This window comes from Podarcis muralis, chromosome 15 (genome assembly GCF_964188315.1).
Source record: "Podarcis muralis chromosome 15, rPodMur119.hap1.1, whole genome shotgun sequence".
Classification (NCBI taxonomy): domain Eukaryota; kingdom Metazoa; phylum Chordata; class Lepidosauria; order Squamata; family Lacertidae; genus Podarcis; species Podarcis muralis.
The window spans coordinates 6923928-6944409 of NC_135669.1; the positions used below are offsets into that span (position 1 = coordinate 6923928).

The 20482-nt window shown below is 45.6% G+C and overlaps 1 protein-coding gene across 1 annotated transcript; it reads left to right on the forward strand.

Moving 5' to 3' along the window:
* Positions 1-2539: 2539 nt before the first annotated feature.
* On the forward strand, positions 2540-19988 carry PRNP (prion protein (Kanno blood group)). The gene is made up of 2 exons (XM_028708042.2): positions 2540-2726; positions 15836-19988. The coding sequence occupies exon 2, from the start codon at positions 15837-15839 to the stop codon at positions 16626-16628; it is 792 nt and encodes a 263-aa protein (XP_028563875.2). The 5' UTR covers positions 2540-2726; position 15836; the 3' UTR covers positions 16629-19988.
* Positions 19989-20482: the final 494 nt, after the last annotated feature.

A 20482-nucleotide genomic window follows, 5' to 3' on the forward strand; every position in this document is an offset into this window, starting at 1 on the left:
ATAGGCACTGCCATTCTTGTGGACCACAAGATGTGATCAGTTATGCAGGGCGGGGCTTACCTGCCCCCGTTATTTTATTCAAGTTGGCACCCCTGATCTAATGCTAGTCCTGCTCAGAGCAGACCCATGACTAAGACTGTGTACACACTCCAGTTTATTCTGCATCCAGACCACCCCTGCTACTGGTTTGAGAACTGGCATATGCACATCAACGGCAACCTGTGTCTAGCCTGTCTTTCTCTCTCTCTCTTTACAAAAAACTACGCTTTGATACACCCCACCCCCAAATCAGCTTCAATCAAAATTAAAGAAAACTAATCAACCAGCTGCATTTTAAGCCAGTTAAATGTTCAGTCTACTCTGAACAGAACTTAAGTTGGCTGCAAACCAACCACCATCATCAATGTCAAGCGCCATCTGGCTCTTAAGCCACTATCTTAAGAGCCGGGGGAGCAAGACCAGGGTCCAGGTTGAGTAACACTAAACCACCTTGGCTATGAGTCCTGAAAGACCCGCTCCCTGCCTTACAGGCCTTTTCCCACCTGGCCTGGGAGGGCAGGGCTGGACTGACTCCAACTGCAAAAGCTGAGGCTGCTGAACAGACACTTCCACTAGGGCTTTGGGGGGGGTTATTTCTGGTTTTGATATTAATTTTTGGTCCCTTTATTTTAAATCTTATTATGATTTATGTGGAAATTGTTCAAGTTGGTTGTGTACATCCTGATGTTTTATGGCTTGACTTTCGTTGCATTTGCAACTACAATTTTTTCTCCATGTTTTGTGCAGCCTTGGGCATGCTTTTCACTATGTCAAGGCGGTATACAAATAAAACTATGTGCCATGCAATACTGTGCATGTTTTTAGCCTTTCTCTAATTTATCTAAAGAAGGCTGATCGCCGAAGAATGGATGCTTTTGAATTATGGTGCTGGAGGAGACTCTTGAGAGTCCCATGGACTGCAAGAAGATCACACCTATTTGCTTAGAATTAAAAACTACATCTTTAGAAAATACTCTCTGGAGGCGCAGCCTTTGTTACTGGTTGTCCTTAAGGCATAGGCTCCCGAATCTGTATTTGATCCAATGCCTCTGGAGAGATAATTTTCCCGTCCTAGGGGCAAAAGAGATCCATTCTAAACTAGTGACCTATGGATTGTCTCCATCAGAATTATTGGAATTGGACCTAGCCACAGCAAAAAAAAACCTCACTCAAAAACTTGAGGAGATTGACCTACAACAAAACACCATTTTGGGTAGTGGCACTTGCTCACCATTAAATCTTGGCATAGTGCCCTCACAGCAGATACCATCTTATTTGACTTCATTGTCTGTAGCGGCCCACAGATATGCCTTTATTAAGGCAAGATTTAACGCCTTTCCTTCCAATGTCTTGAATAACAGATTTTCCAATGGTCGGATCTCAGCGGTGTGGTTATGTGATAATAGATCTATAGAATCTCTACAACATATACTATTCTGTTGTTCACTACATTCAGTTTCTCGGATCAGATTTTTGTCCCCTTAATTATTGGAAATCTCAGGTGACTCCTTGGAAACACAGCTAATACATTTATTGCAAGATTCTGATCCAAGTAGGTCCCTTTCTGTTGTCAGATTTCTGATAACAGTATTAGCCTATAAAAGGAAAAATGGATTACTCTATGATTATTGATTTTGCCTAAATAATATTGATTTATACTGATAATTTGATATTTTAAGCGCTATATTGTTCTTATTTTAATGGAATTTAGAAACTTACGGTTTGAGATGTACTTGTTTTAAACGTAATTTAATCTTGTTATACTTATTTTGCTGTATGATGTATTGAATATGGGCCTATGGCCGTAATAAACTATCTATCACACCTATCCATTCTTAAGGAAATCAGCCCTCAGTGCTCACTGGAAGGACAGCTCCTGAAGCTGAGGCTCCAATACTTGGGCCACCTCACGAGAAGAGAAGACTCCCTGGAAAAGACCCTGATGTTGGGAAAGATGGAGGGCACAAGGAGAAGGGGACGACAGAGGATGAGATGGTTGGATGGTGTTCTTGAAGCTACCAGCATGAGTTTGATCAAACTGCGGGAGGCAGTGGAGGACAGAAGTGCCTGGCGTGCTCTGGATCATTTTGCATCGCTCCCAGAGATGGTTCGTAGGAGGAATGAGGAAGATCCCCTAAAAGTTAGGCATTTTCCTGCGAAGGATTATGCCATAAGCAAGCTTATGAAAATGTTTTGTCAGGATCATCTCAGAAATTAACTTGAAGAAGTGCCTGGCGTGCTCTGGTCCAGGGGGTCACGAAGAGTCGGACAGGACTAAACGACTAAACGACAACAAAAATTTATCTGCAAGCGGCCTTGAATTCCCGATCTGGGGAGAAAACAAATGATAATAATAATGATGAAGAAGAAGAAGCCCGGGCGCGCCCCGGGGATCAGCAGCTGGATGGGTGCGGGCGAAGATGAGCGGCTTTGCGCCGTAGCTCCGCCCTCCCTCCGCGTTTTCTCCGCCACGCGGGCGCGGTGGCCAATCTCTGCCTCGCCAGCGCGGAGCAGCGGCGCCTGGCAGAGCGGAGGCGAGCGCAGCTCCGCCGCCCTGGAAGCGCGTGCCCGGGTGTCTCATTGCGTACGCGGAGCCGGAGAGCGAGACAGGCGGAAAGCGAGAGAGAGAGATCGCCCCTGGCAGGGTCCCCTCGGCCCTTGGGATCCTCGTAGGAGGAGGCGCGCAGGTGGGTTCAGCGCTTGGGGATGCTGGCGGTGGGGGAAGAGAGCGCAGGGAGGGCTCCGGGCTCCAGAAGCGTCGGTTTCTTGGCCCAGCTGGCCGCTCTCTAGCCCGGAGAGGTGGGTTGGGGGGGGCACCGGAATTGCGGGGCTTTGGCGGCACCCCACCCCCGACTCAATGCTCCCGTTGTCCAAGTGTCCCTCCGTAGGCTGGCCGCGCTGGCCGAGGGAGGGCTTTGGCGTGCGCTTTTACGCACGTGAAAATGGAGAGGACGCGGAGGGGGCCCGGAAAGCCAGGAGACCGTTGCAACCTTCTGGAAGGGTGGGCTCGCTGGCGGCCGGGCGAGGCGGTTGGAAATGGGGTTCGAGGGCAGGGATGCGCCCCCTCCTCCGCGTGGAGAATTCTGCCTCGCCACCAGCTTTCCTCTCCGCCCTCCAAACCCACACCAGCCTCTCCCCCTCGCCGTGTTAGCAAAAGATGCGGGAGATGCTGCTTTAACGGCCGAGCGATGGGCCTAAAGATTGCTGTGGAGAAGGGAGGAAAGCTGCCCCATACATTCTGGGTCAGACCAGTGCCGGATTTACTTATAAGCTAAACAAGCTGTAGCTTAGGGCCCCACTCCCCAAAACAATTTTAAGGGGGGGAAACTGGGTGTACATTTCCAAAATATAAGATAAAAAAGAAATAAAATACTGTAAAACCTACATACAGCAACAGTGTTTTGTGTTGTGTAGGCTCCTATGATGTAAGCAGCCTGCTAGCCTGATCCCTCACTAGTTTGCTGTTTTTTATATATAGGGTGCCTATATTCCGCATGGAGTGGTTGCATTAGTTTAATAATATACATATTTTGTTATGTGCAAATGGCTTTAGATACCTATTAGGTCCATAAATTACCATTTGGCATATATTCAACACACAAAAACAGTGACAATTGGTTGTTGACAAAGGATAGCTGGGCATATAAAGGGCCCCATTACCTTCAGTAGCTTAGGGCCTCATCAAACCTAAATCTGGCCCTGGGTCAGACCGTTTGTCCATCTGCCCTGGCATTTTGCTGTATAGACGCCATTTAAAGCGCACAGCCAGCAATCCTGGGAACTGTAGTTTGTTAAGGCTGCTGGGAATGGAAGCTCTGTTTGGGGTAAATTACAGGTCCCAGGTTTCTTGTGGCGGGGGTGCTTCAAGGGTTTGTGCACAGCCAATGTCTGCTTTGGTTGGCAGTGGTTCGCAAAGGTCCTACGTAGACTCCTTTCCCAGCATCCATTTTACAGTGGTACCTCGAGTTATAGAGCAGAGTCAGGTTACAGACTCTGCTAACCCAAAAATAGTGCTTCAGGTTAAGAACTTTGCTTCAGGATGAGAACAGAAATCGTGTTCCAGCGGCGCGGCGGCAGCAGGAGACCCCATTAGCTAAAGTGGTGCTTCAAGTTAAGAACAGTTTCAGGTTAAGTACGGACCTCTGGAACGAATTAAGTACTTAACCTGAGGTACCACTGTACAGTCTTGTATGTTCCTTACGACTGAATCACTGAAGCAAAGTGTCTGCTTTGCCACTGAACTATGGTGGCCTCCCTTCTATTGTGGTCCCTCTTCTGGGTAACATACCATGGAATTGCCCCCTTTCCACACCTTCCAGGCTTATTTTCCAGCATTTCCTTTCTGAATTTTAGCTTCTCTCTCTCGTGGCAAGAAATCTTTGCTTGCTTATAGCATGTCAGCCATACTTCTGGGCATTATATAACAACCTTTGACACCACAAACACCTTGGTTGGTTGTACAGCCCTCTAGGAGCAAAGAATGTTGCTTTTGGATCATTTTGCATCGCTCCCAGAGATGGTTCGTAGGAGGAATGAGGAAGATCCCCTAAAAGTTAGGCATTTTCCTGCGAAGGATCATGCCACAGCAAGCTTTAAGGTGCCACGCACATTTGCTTATGAAAATGTTTTGTCAGGATCATCTCAGAAATTTGCAAGGGATGAAATGCGCATTGACTAAATGCATTTTGCAATCGTTCTTCACCTCTCTGGGCATCAGAAGTGAGTCCTGCTCATGCAGCAGCAGTTACAGGGTTAAAAAGACATGCAGTTCCAAGCCAGCAGTTTTGCCTGTCTTCTGGCTCCACAGAAACCCTGGTTTGTAAAGGGAGCTCCTGTCACTCTGCCAATGCCTGGTGATTCCCCTGAGCAGCATTCCCCATAGGTTTCCAACCATTGAAGATTGGTTGCCATCCTCACTCAAAGCAACTCCCTGTATGAGCACCTTGTGGCGAAACTGTCACTAGATCTGCTGCCATGATGAGTTGATAGTTAAGACAAGGATGATTTGAAGTTTGCTAAGTCAAAATCAGAAATAATGTATTCACCTTGTGTATCAATAATGATCTCAGAGTGCAGCAAAAAACCAACCACCAGCTAACACCTTTGCAAAGCTAAGCAGGGTCCATTATGGTTTCTATGACAACCATCAAATCCTGCACTTACTTAGTCATTAGCAAAATGCAAGCTCAGGCACACCGCTAATGGGCTTTACGATTAGAAAGGTCATAGTTTGCTATATCTAACAGTGCTCATGTATTTTTTTTAATAGATGTGTATAGCTTATGAAGCAATATCCTGCAATCAGATGGTTGGGGTTTTTTTTTATATTTGCATAACAAAACTGAATAACTTTGTGAGTACGATAAATACTTTAACAGATTCCACATTGATAGGGGCATTAAGTAAATTTTTGTTTGGTTGCCTCAAATAAAAGGTATAAAACACTCAAACCTGCAGTTAAAAAGCATGCAGGATATTGCTGCCAAAGACCTAAGGTCCAAAATTCATGTGACAGTAAAATGATGCGTCCCCATACCGAATAAAGTTGGACTTGTAGGTCACCATACCAAAAAGGTTGGAAGCCACTGCCCTAGAGAGCACCCCCCAGGGCTTTGCCAAAACACTCTCTTGCTATCATTACTCTGCCATGCTTAAAATGAGGTCAGAAAAGCTTTGCTCAGATTGATCTGTCAAGTAATAACTCACCACAGATTTAAAAAACATGAGAGCAGTCCAGATTAAAGAGGTGGTTCTGTAATTTTCTACAAATATTTCTCTGCAGTTGTTCCAAATAATGAATTTAGTAGAGGCAGAGGTGCTGGTTAGAGCAGGGGTAGCCAGCATGTAATAATGTGTATATAGCCTAAGTTTGTGCATAGCACTAGCACATAGCATTGATGCAGGCTGAAAGAGGCATAAGTTATTTGGTGGCAGCACTGCTGTTGCAAAACATCTTCCTCACTTTGAGCTTTCACAATACTGATGGGAATTGAGCTTTTATATGCTGTTCTGTACCGTATTTTTCACCCTATAGGATGCACTTTTCCCCCTCCAAAAAGGAAGGGGAAATGTGTGTGCGTCCTATGGAGCGAATGCAGGCTTTCGCTGAAGCCTGGAGAGCGAGAGGGGTTGGTGCGCACCGACCCCTCTCACTCTCCAGGCTTCAGGAAACTCTGCGCAAGCCACGGGAGCCCTCCCCCGGCTTGCGCAGCGCTGCCTCTTATCCCGAAGTCCCGGCGCGCTGAGCAGTCGCGCCGGGGCTTCGGGTAGCTCCGCGCAAGCCGCGGGAGGGCTCCTCCGGCTTGCGCAGAGCCGCCTCTTATCCCGAAGCCCCGGCGCGCTGGGCAGTCGCGTCAGGACTTTGGGTAGCTCTGCGCAAGCCGCGGGAGGGCTCCCACGGCTTGCGCATAGCAGCCTGTTCTGGGGGCTGGGGTCGGGGCAAGCTCGGGCTTCCCCCGCCCCAGCCCCGCGCCTGGGGGGGAAATAATTTTTTTTTCTTTATTCCCCCCCCCCCCAAAAAAAAACCTAGGTGCGCCTTATGGGCCGGTGCGTCCTATGGGGCGCAAAATACGGTAATTTGGCAGTCCTGTGTGGTCAAGGCCTTAATGCAGCCTTTGGGCCCAGTGAGACTTACGTCTGAGTAAACATGGGATTGCTCTGTAATGGTGATGGCAAAGGAAGTGCAAAAGGCTAGCAACTTCATTTATTAAATATTAAGTTCCCTTGTGCCAGAAGGAAACAAGCGGCGCCAGCGAAAAATGTTGCAGAATGGATTGCTCTTGTGTAGGGTGCCAGCCAGCCATGCCCTTCCCCAAGACACTCCATTCCATTCCACTCCACCCCACGCACCCTGCATTCAGTCAGCATTTCATGGTCGCTGAGCATACTTGATTCTCGCGCAGTGCCGGATTCACGTATAAGCTAAACAAGCTATAGCTTAGGGCCCCCCCTCTCTTGGGGGCCCCCAAAAAAATTAAAGGAAAAAAACCTGGATGTACTTTTCAAAAATATAAGATAAAAAAGAAATGAAGTAAATCCTACATACAGCAACAGTGTTTTGTGTTGTGTAGGCTCCTATGATGGAAGTAATGGGCCCCGCCTGTTTAATTATTATTTCAATGTTAATATACTTATTAATTGTTTTTCACTATTAAAATACTTCTTAATTGTATTTCAGGTCAGCAATTACTTCGATAAAATACATATTTTGTTATGTGCAAATGGCTTTAGATACCTATTAGGTTAAGATTACCAGATTTTTTTCTGTGAATCCGGGGACACTTTTCAACTTTAATGGATTTTGTATGGGGACTGATCTGTAAATCCGGGGACTGTCCCCAGGAAACGGGGACATTTGGTAACCTTATATTAGGTCCATAAATTACCATATAGCATATATTCAACACAGAAAACAGCGACAATTGGTTGTTGACAAAGGACAGCTGTGCATACAAAGGGCCCCATTACCTTCAGTAGCTTAGCGCCTCATCAAACCTAAATCCGGCCCTGTTCTCATGGTACAGTTGGGTTCTCCCCAGAACTCCCTGAGAGCTTTTGCCCCCTTAAAGGGTTTCCACCCGCTTTTTGGCAAGGGGAGTTGCACTTCCTCCAAGCTTGTTGGTGCCTTTCTGTTGCCTGTGGATTGTGCTGTTTTGGCTTCATAAGGATCCACAGAGAATGTGCTGCGTATTACTACATGATTCTCAGCAATGCCCCTTAGTTGAGGTTTTGGAGGGAGCATGTTTGTTTACATCAGTTTTCAGTGCAATCCAATGCATGAATACTCAGAAGTAAGTCTTTTTGAGTCTGGCAGGCCCTTTTCCCAGGTCTGTGCGTAGTCATTAGGGAGGCATGAATCTGCCAATTTCCATTTCTTCGTTTCTCATTTTTCCTACCTTACGTTCAGTTCTCCACATTTCCACATCACTTTGTTATTTTTCCCCTCAAAAAATCCTCCTCGTGAAAATTCAGCATTCTGGTGCACTTTTCTCCTAACGCACACATTGTGTGTGCAGTTTTGCCAAATTCACACATTTTTGCAAAGTAGTTTTTCTTAAGACAATTTTTGCGTAATGTTTTCTTTAATTTACACGTTTTATCGCACGTTTCACCTGCGTATACAGATCACTCACAACTTGCACGTGTATTGACGTGTGCAGTTTCAGCTTTACACAGTTGAAGGCCAGCCAGCCGAGATCGCACAAATTAAATTCCTGAAAGGTGGAGCGCTTAAAAGCTCACAGACTTGCTTACTGGGTTCTTACAAGATTTTGGAAGGCCCTGCAAGATCTCACGAGAGCCTCCCAGAGACTGGTAAGCAGGTCTGGAAAAATAAAAGCAATTAGCATGTGCCATTGTGGGCTCTTTACAGGCTGTTTCCCTGAAACACAACACCAGTGTAAGATAGGAGTCACCTGTATGCATCTCTGAACTCATTACTTGACTGGAGAACTGCCTTGCAAAATTGGAAGTGTTTCGGTCCACATATTACTGTTCTGGAAAATGTGAACCAGGTAGGATCTCCTTTAAATGCAAACAGAATCGAAGTTCCACCCCATCCCTAATACTAGGAGTAGCCTAAATAAATTAATATTATAAAAGCCTGCTTTTTCATTAAAAACATTGCTTTAAATTGTTGACACTCCTGATTAGGAGAAATGTATCTTCTCTGTTAAGACCCTCCCTGGATCTCCTGACCCTTAATTCTGCTGCCATCTTTACAGCTCATTTCACAATCTCTGATCTCCCCACACCCGACTTTACAGAGATATTAAGGTCAAGATAAGCCATCCAACTAGGGATTACTGGGCTTCTAAAGTCTCCATAGTGTTAACCCTAAATAGATGCTGCTTAATTGTGGTGGTAGTAGTAGCAGCAGGAAAATAAACTCTGCCCTGATATAATACAGCTAAAATTAACAGAAGTTAAAAGCAAGGCTTCAGCTAAAATAACTTTTACACTACAAAGCTATGCCTGAGACTAGTAAGGCTGTGCACAAACCATACATTTAAAGCACACACATAATCCTGGGAACTGTAGTTTGTTAAGGGTGCTGGGGGTTGTAGTTCATGAGGGGTAAATTTCAGCTCTCAGTTTTCCTTTTTGTGGGGGGGTACTTTAAATGTATGGTATGTACACAGCCTAAGTCTCATTGAATTTAGTGGGACTTATTCTGAGTAGAAAGGTAGGATTGTGATGTCATTCAGTTTGGGCCATATACAGGATTCTCTTCTATAAGCTTCAAAAGCTGCTTTCAACAGGGCTGTGCTTTGGGATCTTTGAGATTCAGTGCCAGCAGCATTTACATCTTGGATTCCGTGTGGTTTGTTCGTGTTTTTAACTGGCTTTCCCTGCCATTTTAACATGCAAACCACTTTGGCATTTCCTTTTTAACTGAAAATCAGTATTAAAACATTTTTGGAGAAATAGGTTTTTTTCTAGGACGCGCCCAAGTTTTGCAGCCCACAAATGCTAAGTTCTAAATACTACCTATTACAGTAATTGCATTTAATGTGGCGGATATATTTTTAGAAGCTAGCATAGGTGCCAAAGGGAGATCTGATCAGGACAGTGTTGAGCAGGGAGAGGGGAGATTAACCCCTCCTCCCCCACTGCAGTCCTGTTGAAAATCACAGTCTACCCTCCCTCCCTGCTACCTGCTACTTGTATTGGGAGCGAAACTGTCATTGGTACCAAAGTGGACCATACTAAGGGCCAGGTGTTAATTAAACTCACTGTCCATCCTGCTCTCTTTTGTTTAACAGGATTTGTACATGGTTTAATCAACAAAAACCTGTGAAGCAGTTTATCACAGCCTGCAAGTGGGTCATGTTGCCTGTGCGAGTGGGTCTCTGGCTCTATAAGTAAATCTAAATAGTTTTTGCCTTTAATCCTCCATTAGTACGATGAATGGCTCTTGCAATTCTTTTGATTCATTGGCGTGTTTTAATGCCGTGTTTGCACTTGCAACCAAACATCAGAAAGGCTCCAGCCTTGTAACATTTGGGAACTTCTCTCTAGGGGCCGATTCAGCGACAGTTTGCCAGGAGGCGCTCACCATCCCAGGCGAGCCGTAATATGAGCTCCTTGGGGCAACTGGTCACTGGATCCGCTGGCAGGTTTAGTTAATGGTTAAGCCAAGGATGGTCTGAAGTGTGCTTCATCAACATAAGAAAAAAAATATTTACCCCATGTATCTATAATGATGGGACGCGGGTGGCGCTGTGGGTAAAAGCCTCAGCGCCTAGGGCTTGCCGATCGAAAGGTCGGCGGTTCGAATCCCCGCGGCGGGGTGCGCTCCCGTCGTTCGGTCCCAGCGCCTGCCAACCTAGCAGTTCGAAAGCACCCCCGGGTGCAAGTAGATAAATAGGGACCGCTTACCAGCGGGAAGGTAAACGGCGTTCCGTGTGCAGCTCTGGCTCGTCAGATGCAGCTTTGTCACGCTGGCCACGTGACCTGGAAGTGTCTTCGGACAGCGCTGGCCCCCGGCCTCTTGAGTGAGATGGGCGCACAACCCTAGAGTCTGTCAAGACTGGCCCGTACAGGCAGGGGTACCTTTACCTTTACCTTTTACTATCTATAATGATCTGTGACTATGACAGCTGTCAGCCCATCATGCACTGACCTACTCACGAGCAAAATGCAAGCTCATCCACCCCACTGATACTTGCCATAATGGATTTCATTATGAATAAAACTACTAAAAACGTTCATAGTTCATTATATCCAGCTTTGCTTAGGAAACCAAATGTTTTTAGAATAGGTTTTTATAGCCTATGAAGCAATATTCTGGAATCAGGTGGGTGGTGATCTTGCATCCCATACACATAACTTTAACTAACTTTGTAAGTGCTATAAATATTTCAACAAATTCCACTTTAATAGGAGCATTAAGCAAATTTTTGCTTGGGTGTCTCAAGTAACAGTTATAATGTAGGCTTGCAGTTTAAATGCACAAAACAGATGGCGGTCAAAAATCTAAGGTCCAAAATTTGTGTGGCAATAAAACCATCGATCACAATACCAAGTGCATTTGGACTTGTGGGTTGTCATAAAAACCTGCATTTTCAAATTAGATATGCATAATAATAATACTGCATGATAAAATCACATATCTGGGGTGGCTTTCTTTTTCCTTTTTTGAAGGGGGATTAGTTTTAGAATACAGTCCCATTAAATGCCTGAAAACATTTAACATAACTCATAGTTCTTCTTTTCCATTTGAAACAAAGAAAATGGCTCTCATTGATTGAAAACAAAGACACTACGGGTTGCTTGATAAAAGGGTTCGTTCTTCAGTTAAATGTCGTGCATGCTAAAGCTGCAGTTAGAGAAAAGCATTGTTGTTTTTTAGAAATGGCCCTTCTAGCACACATTTGATTTGCCATCTGCTTTGGGCCTGTTGCAAAATCCAGCAAGTCATGAGAGCTATTTTTAAAATCCTTTCCCTCCCTTGGCAGAGGGGATGATTGTGAAATCTAGCTGCCCGTTCTACTGTATAAGTCAAGGCTTCCAACCAGCTACCATTTCTGCCAGAGAGATGTGTTTGTTCATGCTCTGCGGTACATGGTGTGCTGTAGAGTTGCATTAAGAACATTTTGTCCTATAATTTTTTTGCATGAGGTGATGTCTACACAGGCACCCTGCTCAGTTATGCAGCTGACTATCCAACCAACACCTGAGAAATAACAATCCACTTTGAAAGGATTGTGTGGTGGTCCGTTTAGGTGACGTACAGTCATACATCTTGTTATGTTCAGTTCAGGTTACGTTATTTCAGGATACGTCCTGCGGTGACCTGGAAGTAATGGAACGGGTTACTTCTGAATTTCGCCGCATGCACAGACGCTCAAAATGACGTCATGCACATGCACAGAAGCTGCGAATCACGGCATGCGCAGACACGGGTTGCGTTCTGCTCATGTTGCGAATGGGGCTCCGGAACAGATCTTGTTCGCAACCAGAGGTACCACTGTATTCGTGTTACAGGCGTTTATTGATACCATTTCACAGAGTAGTATTTAGGCAGATTTCCATTTCGTGTGCTGTTTAATAGCATACCATGTGACGGCTAAGGTTCTTCCTTATCCCATAGCTGTCACTCAGAGGAAGAGGTTCTGCTTTCTGCTCAGAAGGTCCCAGATTCAGTTCCTGGCATTTTCTCCTCAGAGTTCCCTGGGAAGAGGGATCGACTATTAAACCACTCTGTAGCTCTGTGAGGGGAACAGGGGTCTCCTAGCAGCTCTCAGCACTCTTGGCGCATTACAGTTCTTAGGATTTCTTGTGGGAAACCATGACTGTTAAAGTGCTTTAAATGATTTGCCAATAGATTATGCTTTAAATCAGGCATAGGCAAACTCGGCCCTTCAGATGTTTTGGGACTACAACTCCCATGATCCATAGCTAACAGGACCAGTGGTCAGGGATGATGGGAATTGTTGTTGTTGTTTAGTCGTTTAGTCGTGTCCGACTCTTCGTGACCCCATGGACCAGAGCACACCAGGCACTCCTGTCTTCCACTGCCTCCCGCAGTTTGGTCAGGCTCATGTTTGTAGCTTCGAGAACACTATCCAACCATCTCATCCTCTGTTGTCCCCTTCTCCTTGTGCCCTCCATCTTTCCCAACATCAGGGTCTTTTCCAGGGAGTCTTCTCTTCTCATGAGGTGGCCAAAGTATTGGAGCCTCAACTTCACAATCTGTCCTTCCAGTGAGTAGTCCCAAAACATCTGGAGGGCTGAGTTTGCCTATGCCTGCTTTAAATGTATAGTGCAGATGAGGCCTGGTTTCTTTCTGAAGAAATGATCTGTTTAAAAAATAAGGTGCCTCAGCTCTTTCATAGATCCAAAACTGGATGGCTGGATGAGATGCAAATTTAGAAGCAACTACTACCATTTGAATAGAAATACAGTTCCTCTCAATACAGTGAGAAAGATATGACCAGGTGAGTGTACCAGCTCAGTCTGTTGCCCAGTGCTGCAGATGCCCCTGGTCTCCATTTGTTCTTTACTCTTAAAAGGATTTGGACTGGACAGCTCTTCAAGTTGAGTACTCTCCTCTGTAAAATAGGACACAAGGCCACCCTGTCTTGGCCCAGGAGGAGTCTATATGCTGGTAACGGGAGGGGAATCAACAGAAATTGAGGTTTGAGAAGCCAGACAGTATGTGCATGGAAGCCAAGAAGTCATGTTGGCAAAGAGTAGCATCTGAGAAGGTTCATGTGCCTTTCAGAACCGCTTGAAAGGGAAAGTTCTCCCAGTTACAACCTCTCCTATCATTAGGCCCTGTGAGTTCACAACGCTACGTGAGAGCCAAACAGAGTGACTGAAATCCGCCTGTTGATCTGAATTACCTGGGAGGTTCACTGCCAGCAGAGGTCTGGTCTTACCTCTGAGGTTTCAAGGGACTGAATCTCTCTCTGGGTAATTCTGCAGCCTAGTGATAGCATTGTTCCAATAGCTCAGGTTGTTTTCTGGGTTTGATGTCTTCTGCTTTCTCCGCGTGCAGCTGACAGTGAGCAGAACACAAAGATGTTCTGCTTGTGCCTGTGCAACAAGGGGAAATGAATTGGTGGCTGTTTCCATAATAGATTGTGTATTGTAATAGATTGCCACCTGCTGTCTGTGGCTTGCATGCACAGATCTATGGAGAGATCGCATTGTGCTTCATGTACCACTGGAAGATGTGGCATTTGATGAATTAAGAATCAGTTTTAAAAAATAAGGTGCCTCAGCTCTTTCATTGATCCAAAACTGGGGGTGAAAAAATGGATTTCTACCTTAGCCATTCCAAGACAATAGCTCATATATATCCTCTTTCTGGCACCTGTGCCACTAACATTTTTGGGGGTGGAGTGGTGGTGGATAGTTTGATAATACAATTGCATTTATAAAAGGAAGTGCCTTTTGTTACCTTGCAACTTCTTCCTTTATAGACTATTCACATAGTCTATTTAGAAAGTTACTGCTGTATGTTGTTTGCAACTAGATAAAGTGCAGATAAACTTCGTGTTACTGCTCTCAATGGCCACTCAGAAATCTGGGGATATGGTGGGCAGCCATACATCTTAATCTCTGTAGAGGATCAGCTCTCTGTGCTGCCATGTTCTTCAGCCTTAGATTGCAAGGAGTTGGAGTACAATCCAGATAAGACGGAGGCACTGTTAGAAGGTGGTTCCCTAGACCGGATGGTTGCCTGCTTTTGATGAGGTTACACTCCCTCTGAAGGAGCAGGTACGCAGCTTGGGTCCATTGCTGTCGCTTGAGGCTCAGGTGGCCTGGGTGCCACAGAGGGCCTTCCATCAGCTTTGGCTGGTGGCCCAGCTGCGCCCCTATCTGAACAGGGATAGCCTAACTTCTGCCGCTTATGCTCTGGTAACCTCTAGGTTAGATTACTGCAACGTGTTATACGTAGGGCTGAAGATGGTTTGGAGACTTCAGTTGGTGCAGAATTCAGCAGACAGGTAGCTCTCTGGGGCAAGATGGTTTAAGCCAGGCACCCCCAAACTTGTCCCTCCAGCTATTTGGGGACTACAGTTCCCATCATCCCTGACCACTGGTTCTGGTAGGTAGGGATGATGGGAGTTGTAGTCACAACTTGGCTGGAGGGCCAAGTTTGGGGGTGCCTGGTTTAAGTATATAATGCCATTCCTGGGCTGACTGCACTGGCTTGCCAATTCATTTCTGGGCCCAAATCAAAGTGCTGGTTTTGACCTATAAAGCCTTAAATGGCTCTGGACTGCAATGCCTCAATAAGAACCTACCTGGACTCTTTGTTCGTCATCTGAAGCCCTTCTTCATGTGCCTCCTCCCGTGAGGTCCAGAGGGCAGCCACATGAGAACAGGCCTTTCCTGTGATGGCCCCTTGCTTGTGGAATGTTCTCACCTGGTGCCTTCATTACATATCCAAAGGTACCGGACAAAACATTCCTCTTCTCCCGTGCAGTCTTTGGCTTTTAAAACTGTACATGGAGGAGGGGGGTATTGTTTTGTTTGTTACTGTGGTATGTTTGTGTTTTTATATTGTAAACTGCCCTGTGATCCTTGGATGAAGGGAGGTACAGAAATGCAGTAATACATACATACAACTCCCATCATCCCCAGCCAGCTTAGCACAATGGTCAAATATTAGAAATGGGGGAAAAATTAGATTCAGTCTTCATTTAAAGATGAACCTACCAGATTTGTACTTTGTGAACAATGCGTGGACAGAAACACAGGAATCCTTCAAAATGCGCACCTCTCCAAATTTTGCAATGCAGTATTCCAGCCATGGAAAATGCATAAACTAGGGTAAAGTATACATAGAAGCGCATATCTTAATGAAAGTAGCATACAAACATGCATTATATAGGGGGAAATTGCTTTGTAAATATGTAAAGAACTGGAATGAGGAAACTCAAGCTCAGGGACCAAATGTCCTCTCTGTCTGGCCCTAGGGACACCCCCCCACACACACACATTAGGCTACTCCCCTCCCCAGACTACCCCACTCAGTGGCCTAGCTGCATACCCACCTTGAGTGTTTTTTCCTGACTGGAATGTGCGTTTGAATTCTGGTAATGCCTCTTACTTACCTGGAGGGAGGATTGTGGGGTGAGTATTTGTAAAGCTAGGACACACCACAGGTGAAATCTGCATATGGCTCCTGGAAGGCTGCTCAGAAAGGAGGGTGTATCTTGCTCTGGAAAAGTATCTTGCTCTGGAAAAGGTTCTCACCCCCTGCTATAGAGAACCATTTCACTTTGTGCCAGAAACATTGTTCTTCATCTAATGAGATTTCCTCCTTTTCGGCTTGCAGAATGACCGTCATGGGGAAGTACCTGGTGACCTGCTGGGTAGCAGTTCTCTTGATCCTGCTGCAGAGCGATGTCTCCGTTTCCAAAAAAAGGCCCAAACCCAGCGGTGGTGGCTGGAACACGGGAAGCCAACGCCAGCCTGGATACCCGCAGAACCCTGGCTATCCGCAGAACCCTGCCTACCCGCCACCACGCAACCCAGGCTATCCACAGCAGAACCCTGGTTACCCCCAACACAACCCTGGCTACCCGCCGCGCAACCCTGGCTACCCGCAGCAGAACCCTGGCTACCCTCAACGCAATCCTGGCTACCCACAGAACCCGGGCTACGGTGGGGGCTACGGAGGCAAACCGTGGAAGCCTAAGCCGGCCAAGCCCCCCAAGATGAAGCACGTGGCCGGAGCAGCTGTCGCAGGGGTGGCGGCAGGAGCCCTCGGCGGCTACCTCTTAGGCAGTGCCATGTCCAACATGAACTTTGGTTTCCGCAACCCCAGCGAGGAGCAGTGGTGGCATCAAAACCGCGACCGCTACTCTGACAGAGTCTACTACCCAGAGTACAAGGAGCGTGTTTCGAGGGATGTCTTTATGAGAGACTGTGTGAACGTCACACTGACGGAGTATATCACCCCTCAAGGGAACCAAAGTGCAGATGAGATGGAAGTGAAAGTCGTGACCCATGTGGTGCGCGAGATGTGCACGGAGCAGTACCGCTTGATATCCGCGGCAGCTCTGCTTCTCGCCAGCCCTTCCGTGCTTTTCTTCCTCATGCTGGCCACGTGTTTCCTTATCCCCTGAGGTCCCCCTCAGGCCTGCACCTCGCTGTTCATTGAGCAAACATCCAGAAGGAATGAGATCTATACAGAGCGACGGCTTGGGGGGAGATGACATTCTCGCTTATCCACCTCTTTGGTGGAGTGTCTTTCAAAGCTGTTACATCTGCTACGTATTAATGAACACCCAGGTTTCTGCCAAGCACCTGTTCCTTTTGCAGCCATCTTTGATTTCTGTTGTTTGTGGTACAAAATAGTTTGGGGTGGGGGTGGGGAGAGCATAAGGTCTTATTTTGTAATGAAGGGGGGGCAGGAAGAACCCGTCATAGATCAAACCCCTCCCTCCTTCAGTCGAGCATAATGTAACGCGATCTGTAAATAGAAACACAGCGACTCCACACGGAAAAACGAATTGTTTGCTAGGGCCTGCATTAAGAGTTGATGTGGCTGGGTTTCTGCCGGAGAGCCCACAATTGAGAAGGGCACCTACTTTTCTTCTCTTCAGTGCTGAAACTTGCTTGTTCACCCGCCTCTAGACAGCGGTCAGACAGCGGTGGAGGCGAGGAAGAGAAGTCAGTGCCACAGCCTACTTGCTTGTTGGCTCTCTGGCAAACAAGGAGACGGGAGCTCTAATGGGGAAGAGGAGAAGTCGGTGATAATGGCAGTGAGGTGGAGGCCTGAGGCCTGTGGAGGATATCTTTGCCCACAGGCTCTGTAAAATCTTCAGCTGCCACAGTCCTATGCTTGCCTACCCTCATTACACCGGCTCTTCACAGAAACCAAATTGACACGTTCTGTAATGCAGCGATCCAGGGGTCCCCAAATCATTGTCCGCAGACCACCAGTGATCTGCAAGCTTCACTCATGTGGTCTACGGTGTGTCGGTGGAACTATTGTCTTATTGGTCTTTAATTGTGTTTCTGCTGCTGCTTTAATTTTTTTATATATTGCATTTTTATTCTTAGCGTGGGATTCAAATTGTAATGCAATATATAAGAAATAAAAGAAGCAGTAGAAAGACAGTAAAAAATATTACAGCATCTACCACTGCACATTACAATTGCAATAGCTGGCAGAAAAATCATTTAAGTGGCCTGCGAAGAACTTCAGCAGTTTTCAAGTGGCCCTTTGTGGGTGAAGGAGGGCATTTGGGAACCCCTGCAGTAAACTGTTCTTGCCTTTAAGAGAAGGAAATATTTCCAGCTGTTATTTGAAACTACATTATATGACGAGAGGCAGGAAGCTGAAGTGAATCAGGTTTTAAGTTCTCCACTGTACATTGTTTAAAAATAAAAAATCCCACCCCACCATGCAGTAAGATTCTCATTCTAGACCCACATACATACTGAGATATTTATCTCAGTATATTGTAGATCTATGGAAATCCCACTGTAAAAAACACAAAAAACACTTTTATATATTATAAACTGCCTTGAGAGTGCAGTTGGGGTTAAAAAACACACCACCAGGGTGTTAAATATATGAATACAAGCAAAAGAGGAAAGGCCATGCGCATCCCTTCCTACATTATGCAAGGTGAGAAGACTCTGGTGTGTCTTATTGGACACAATTCCAGGAACCGAGTCGTGTTAACCTCACAACAAAGAAGATGGATAGTGCCTAGAATTTCACGAAGCAAGAAGACACATCTGCAAAGAATTACCCTGCGTTCCTGATTTAGTGCTGTCCATGTGGAAAGTTGTAGGGCCTTGTGGGCTCTTTTGCACATTATCTGGGGTTTGTGGCCATTAGGCAGACCAGAGCAGCCCATATGGGATCCATGCGAATCATTAAGCGAGCATGCCCTTCATTATCCATTGTACCATGAACATACTGTAGGTACTTGTCTGTGCAGTAATAAACCTGTTTGCCTATGAACCACAGTTATTGCCTACACAGGCGCATTACTGCTGATGACACCAAAATCTCTTGCTTTCCTTTTTTTTAATGAAAGACGAACCTCAGTGAAGTATCGTTTTCATGGAGAAATAATGGCTTATTACTGGAACTGATAAATCTGGGGCAGGTCTTCTGAAATGATGTTGGCTGTCCCAATAGCACTTAGAATTTCTAGGCTGCAAAGAAAAGCATTTGGTTTTGCAGCATGGGAATATAAGTACACCATTCATCAGGAATTTTTAACCCTCTGTGATGCACAGACATTACCTTTCTGGTGACTATTAGCAATTGCATATTTTCTTACAAGAGTAGAAGTTCCTGATTATTGTCTGAACTAACCTTAACAATTAAGCTGCTGCTGTTGTTGAGCATCTTCACTCGTTTGATCTCTTGAGTCCAAAATTACTGGGTGTTAATTGTATTGACCCTGCTGAATTTTGGAACTAACTTTAAGGGTCAACAGCAGATACCAGAGTCATTCCAAAGTTTCATCTGTGAGGAAACCTGTTGGGTGAACTGGTGGCAAATGTGACTTGAAGGCAGTCTTATAAAATTCAGAGCAGGTTCTCAGTCTGTTGGGAGACTCAAGCTGTGTGCCAATAACTCACAAAATATTCAGACATGAAAGCCATGTTGTCAAAGCCAATGGTGCTCTCCATAAAGTGGTTAAGCATCCCTCTATCTTAAACTGGATTCCAGCCTGTAGACTAATGCAAGTCCCTAGAATTTGAGAGACTTGCTTCCAAGTAAGTGTGTGCAGAATTGCAGTCCTATGTGAAGAGCCAATTCTTTGCAGTTGGGGAGGGACGCCACACACATCCTGTTTCTGCCACACGCTCCCCTTGCTCACTTCAGGCTTCTGCAGGGCTCTTTCTCCTTCCAGAGATGCTGTGTTAGTGTGCCAGAAACAAGGGTGCAATGCCACACCACCAGTTGCGATACTCTTCTGGTTAATAGAGCACATGTGCTTCATTTTCTTGGTTTCAATAGTCACTAGGATTTATGCATTCCAGTAATGTAGCTGGCTTCGAAAATGCCACATTTAACCTTAAGGCAGACATTATAATTGAGGACTACATTTTGGGTGGTACTAATTCTGTCTGTCCTACCGCTTTTGGCCTGCAGCGTTGGTAACGGCTACATTTTTGCTAACCTGTATTTCAGTCGACTTGCTGACAACTCCATGTTTGTTCAAGGGTATAGATATATTTTTTAAGTGTAGTCAAAATGTAAAGAGTACACAATTATCCTTCTGAGTATATCTTAATATATTCTGTGCATTTTGCTAGAAGATGATTATTGTACAGACACACTTTTAAATATTGGTGACTTGGTCCAAGTAGAAAGCACACAATAGTAGTAAAAATACAGGGAGTATTGGAGAGACAAGCACATTCGTACTTTGCAATTTTGTGTGTGCTTTTTTAAAGTAAGTGTTTGATATCTAGTAGAAATAAAGGCCAAAGGCCCCAGCTTTTGTCTATGAGCTTCTTTTTTGATGATGTAACTTTGTGCATGTATGTGTACACACAGACAGACAAGACACTTCAACATGACGCCCTCAAGACTATAATTCTCATCTACCATGGCCAGTGGTCAGGGAGTGGCAGATGTAGTTCAGCAACAACTGGAACACCACAGGCTCCCCACCCCAGGATTAACATGTTGTACTAGGACCAGGGAATCCAAACTTCAACTCCGCTCCTCAGTCATACCGTGATAGAAAACTGGCTGAGTTTACCTTGCAGTGTTGGGAGAATAAAATCTCATCCCATCTGCACTATACATGTAAAGCTGTATCATACCAGTCTCATGGGTTCCCCCCAAAGAACTGTAGGAAGCATAGTTTGTTAAGGGTACTGGAAGTTGTTAGGAAAGCCCAGTGGTCACATAGCTGCATTTTTCAGAGTGGTTTAACAATCATTCCTCCTCCCCCCCCAAAAAAAACCCAACAACTCAGAACTGTAATTCTGGGAGGGG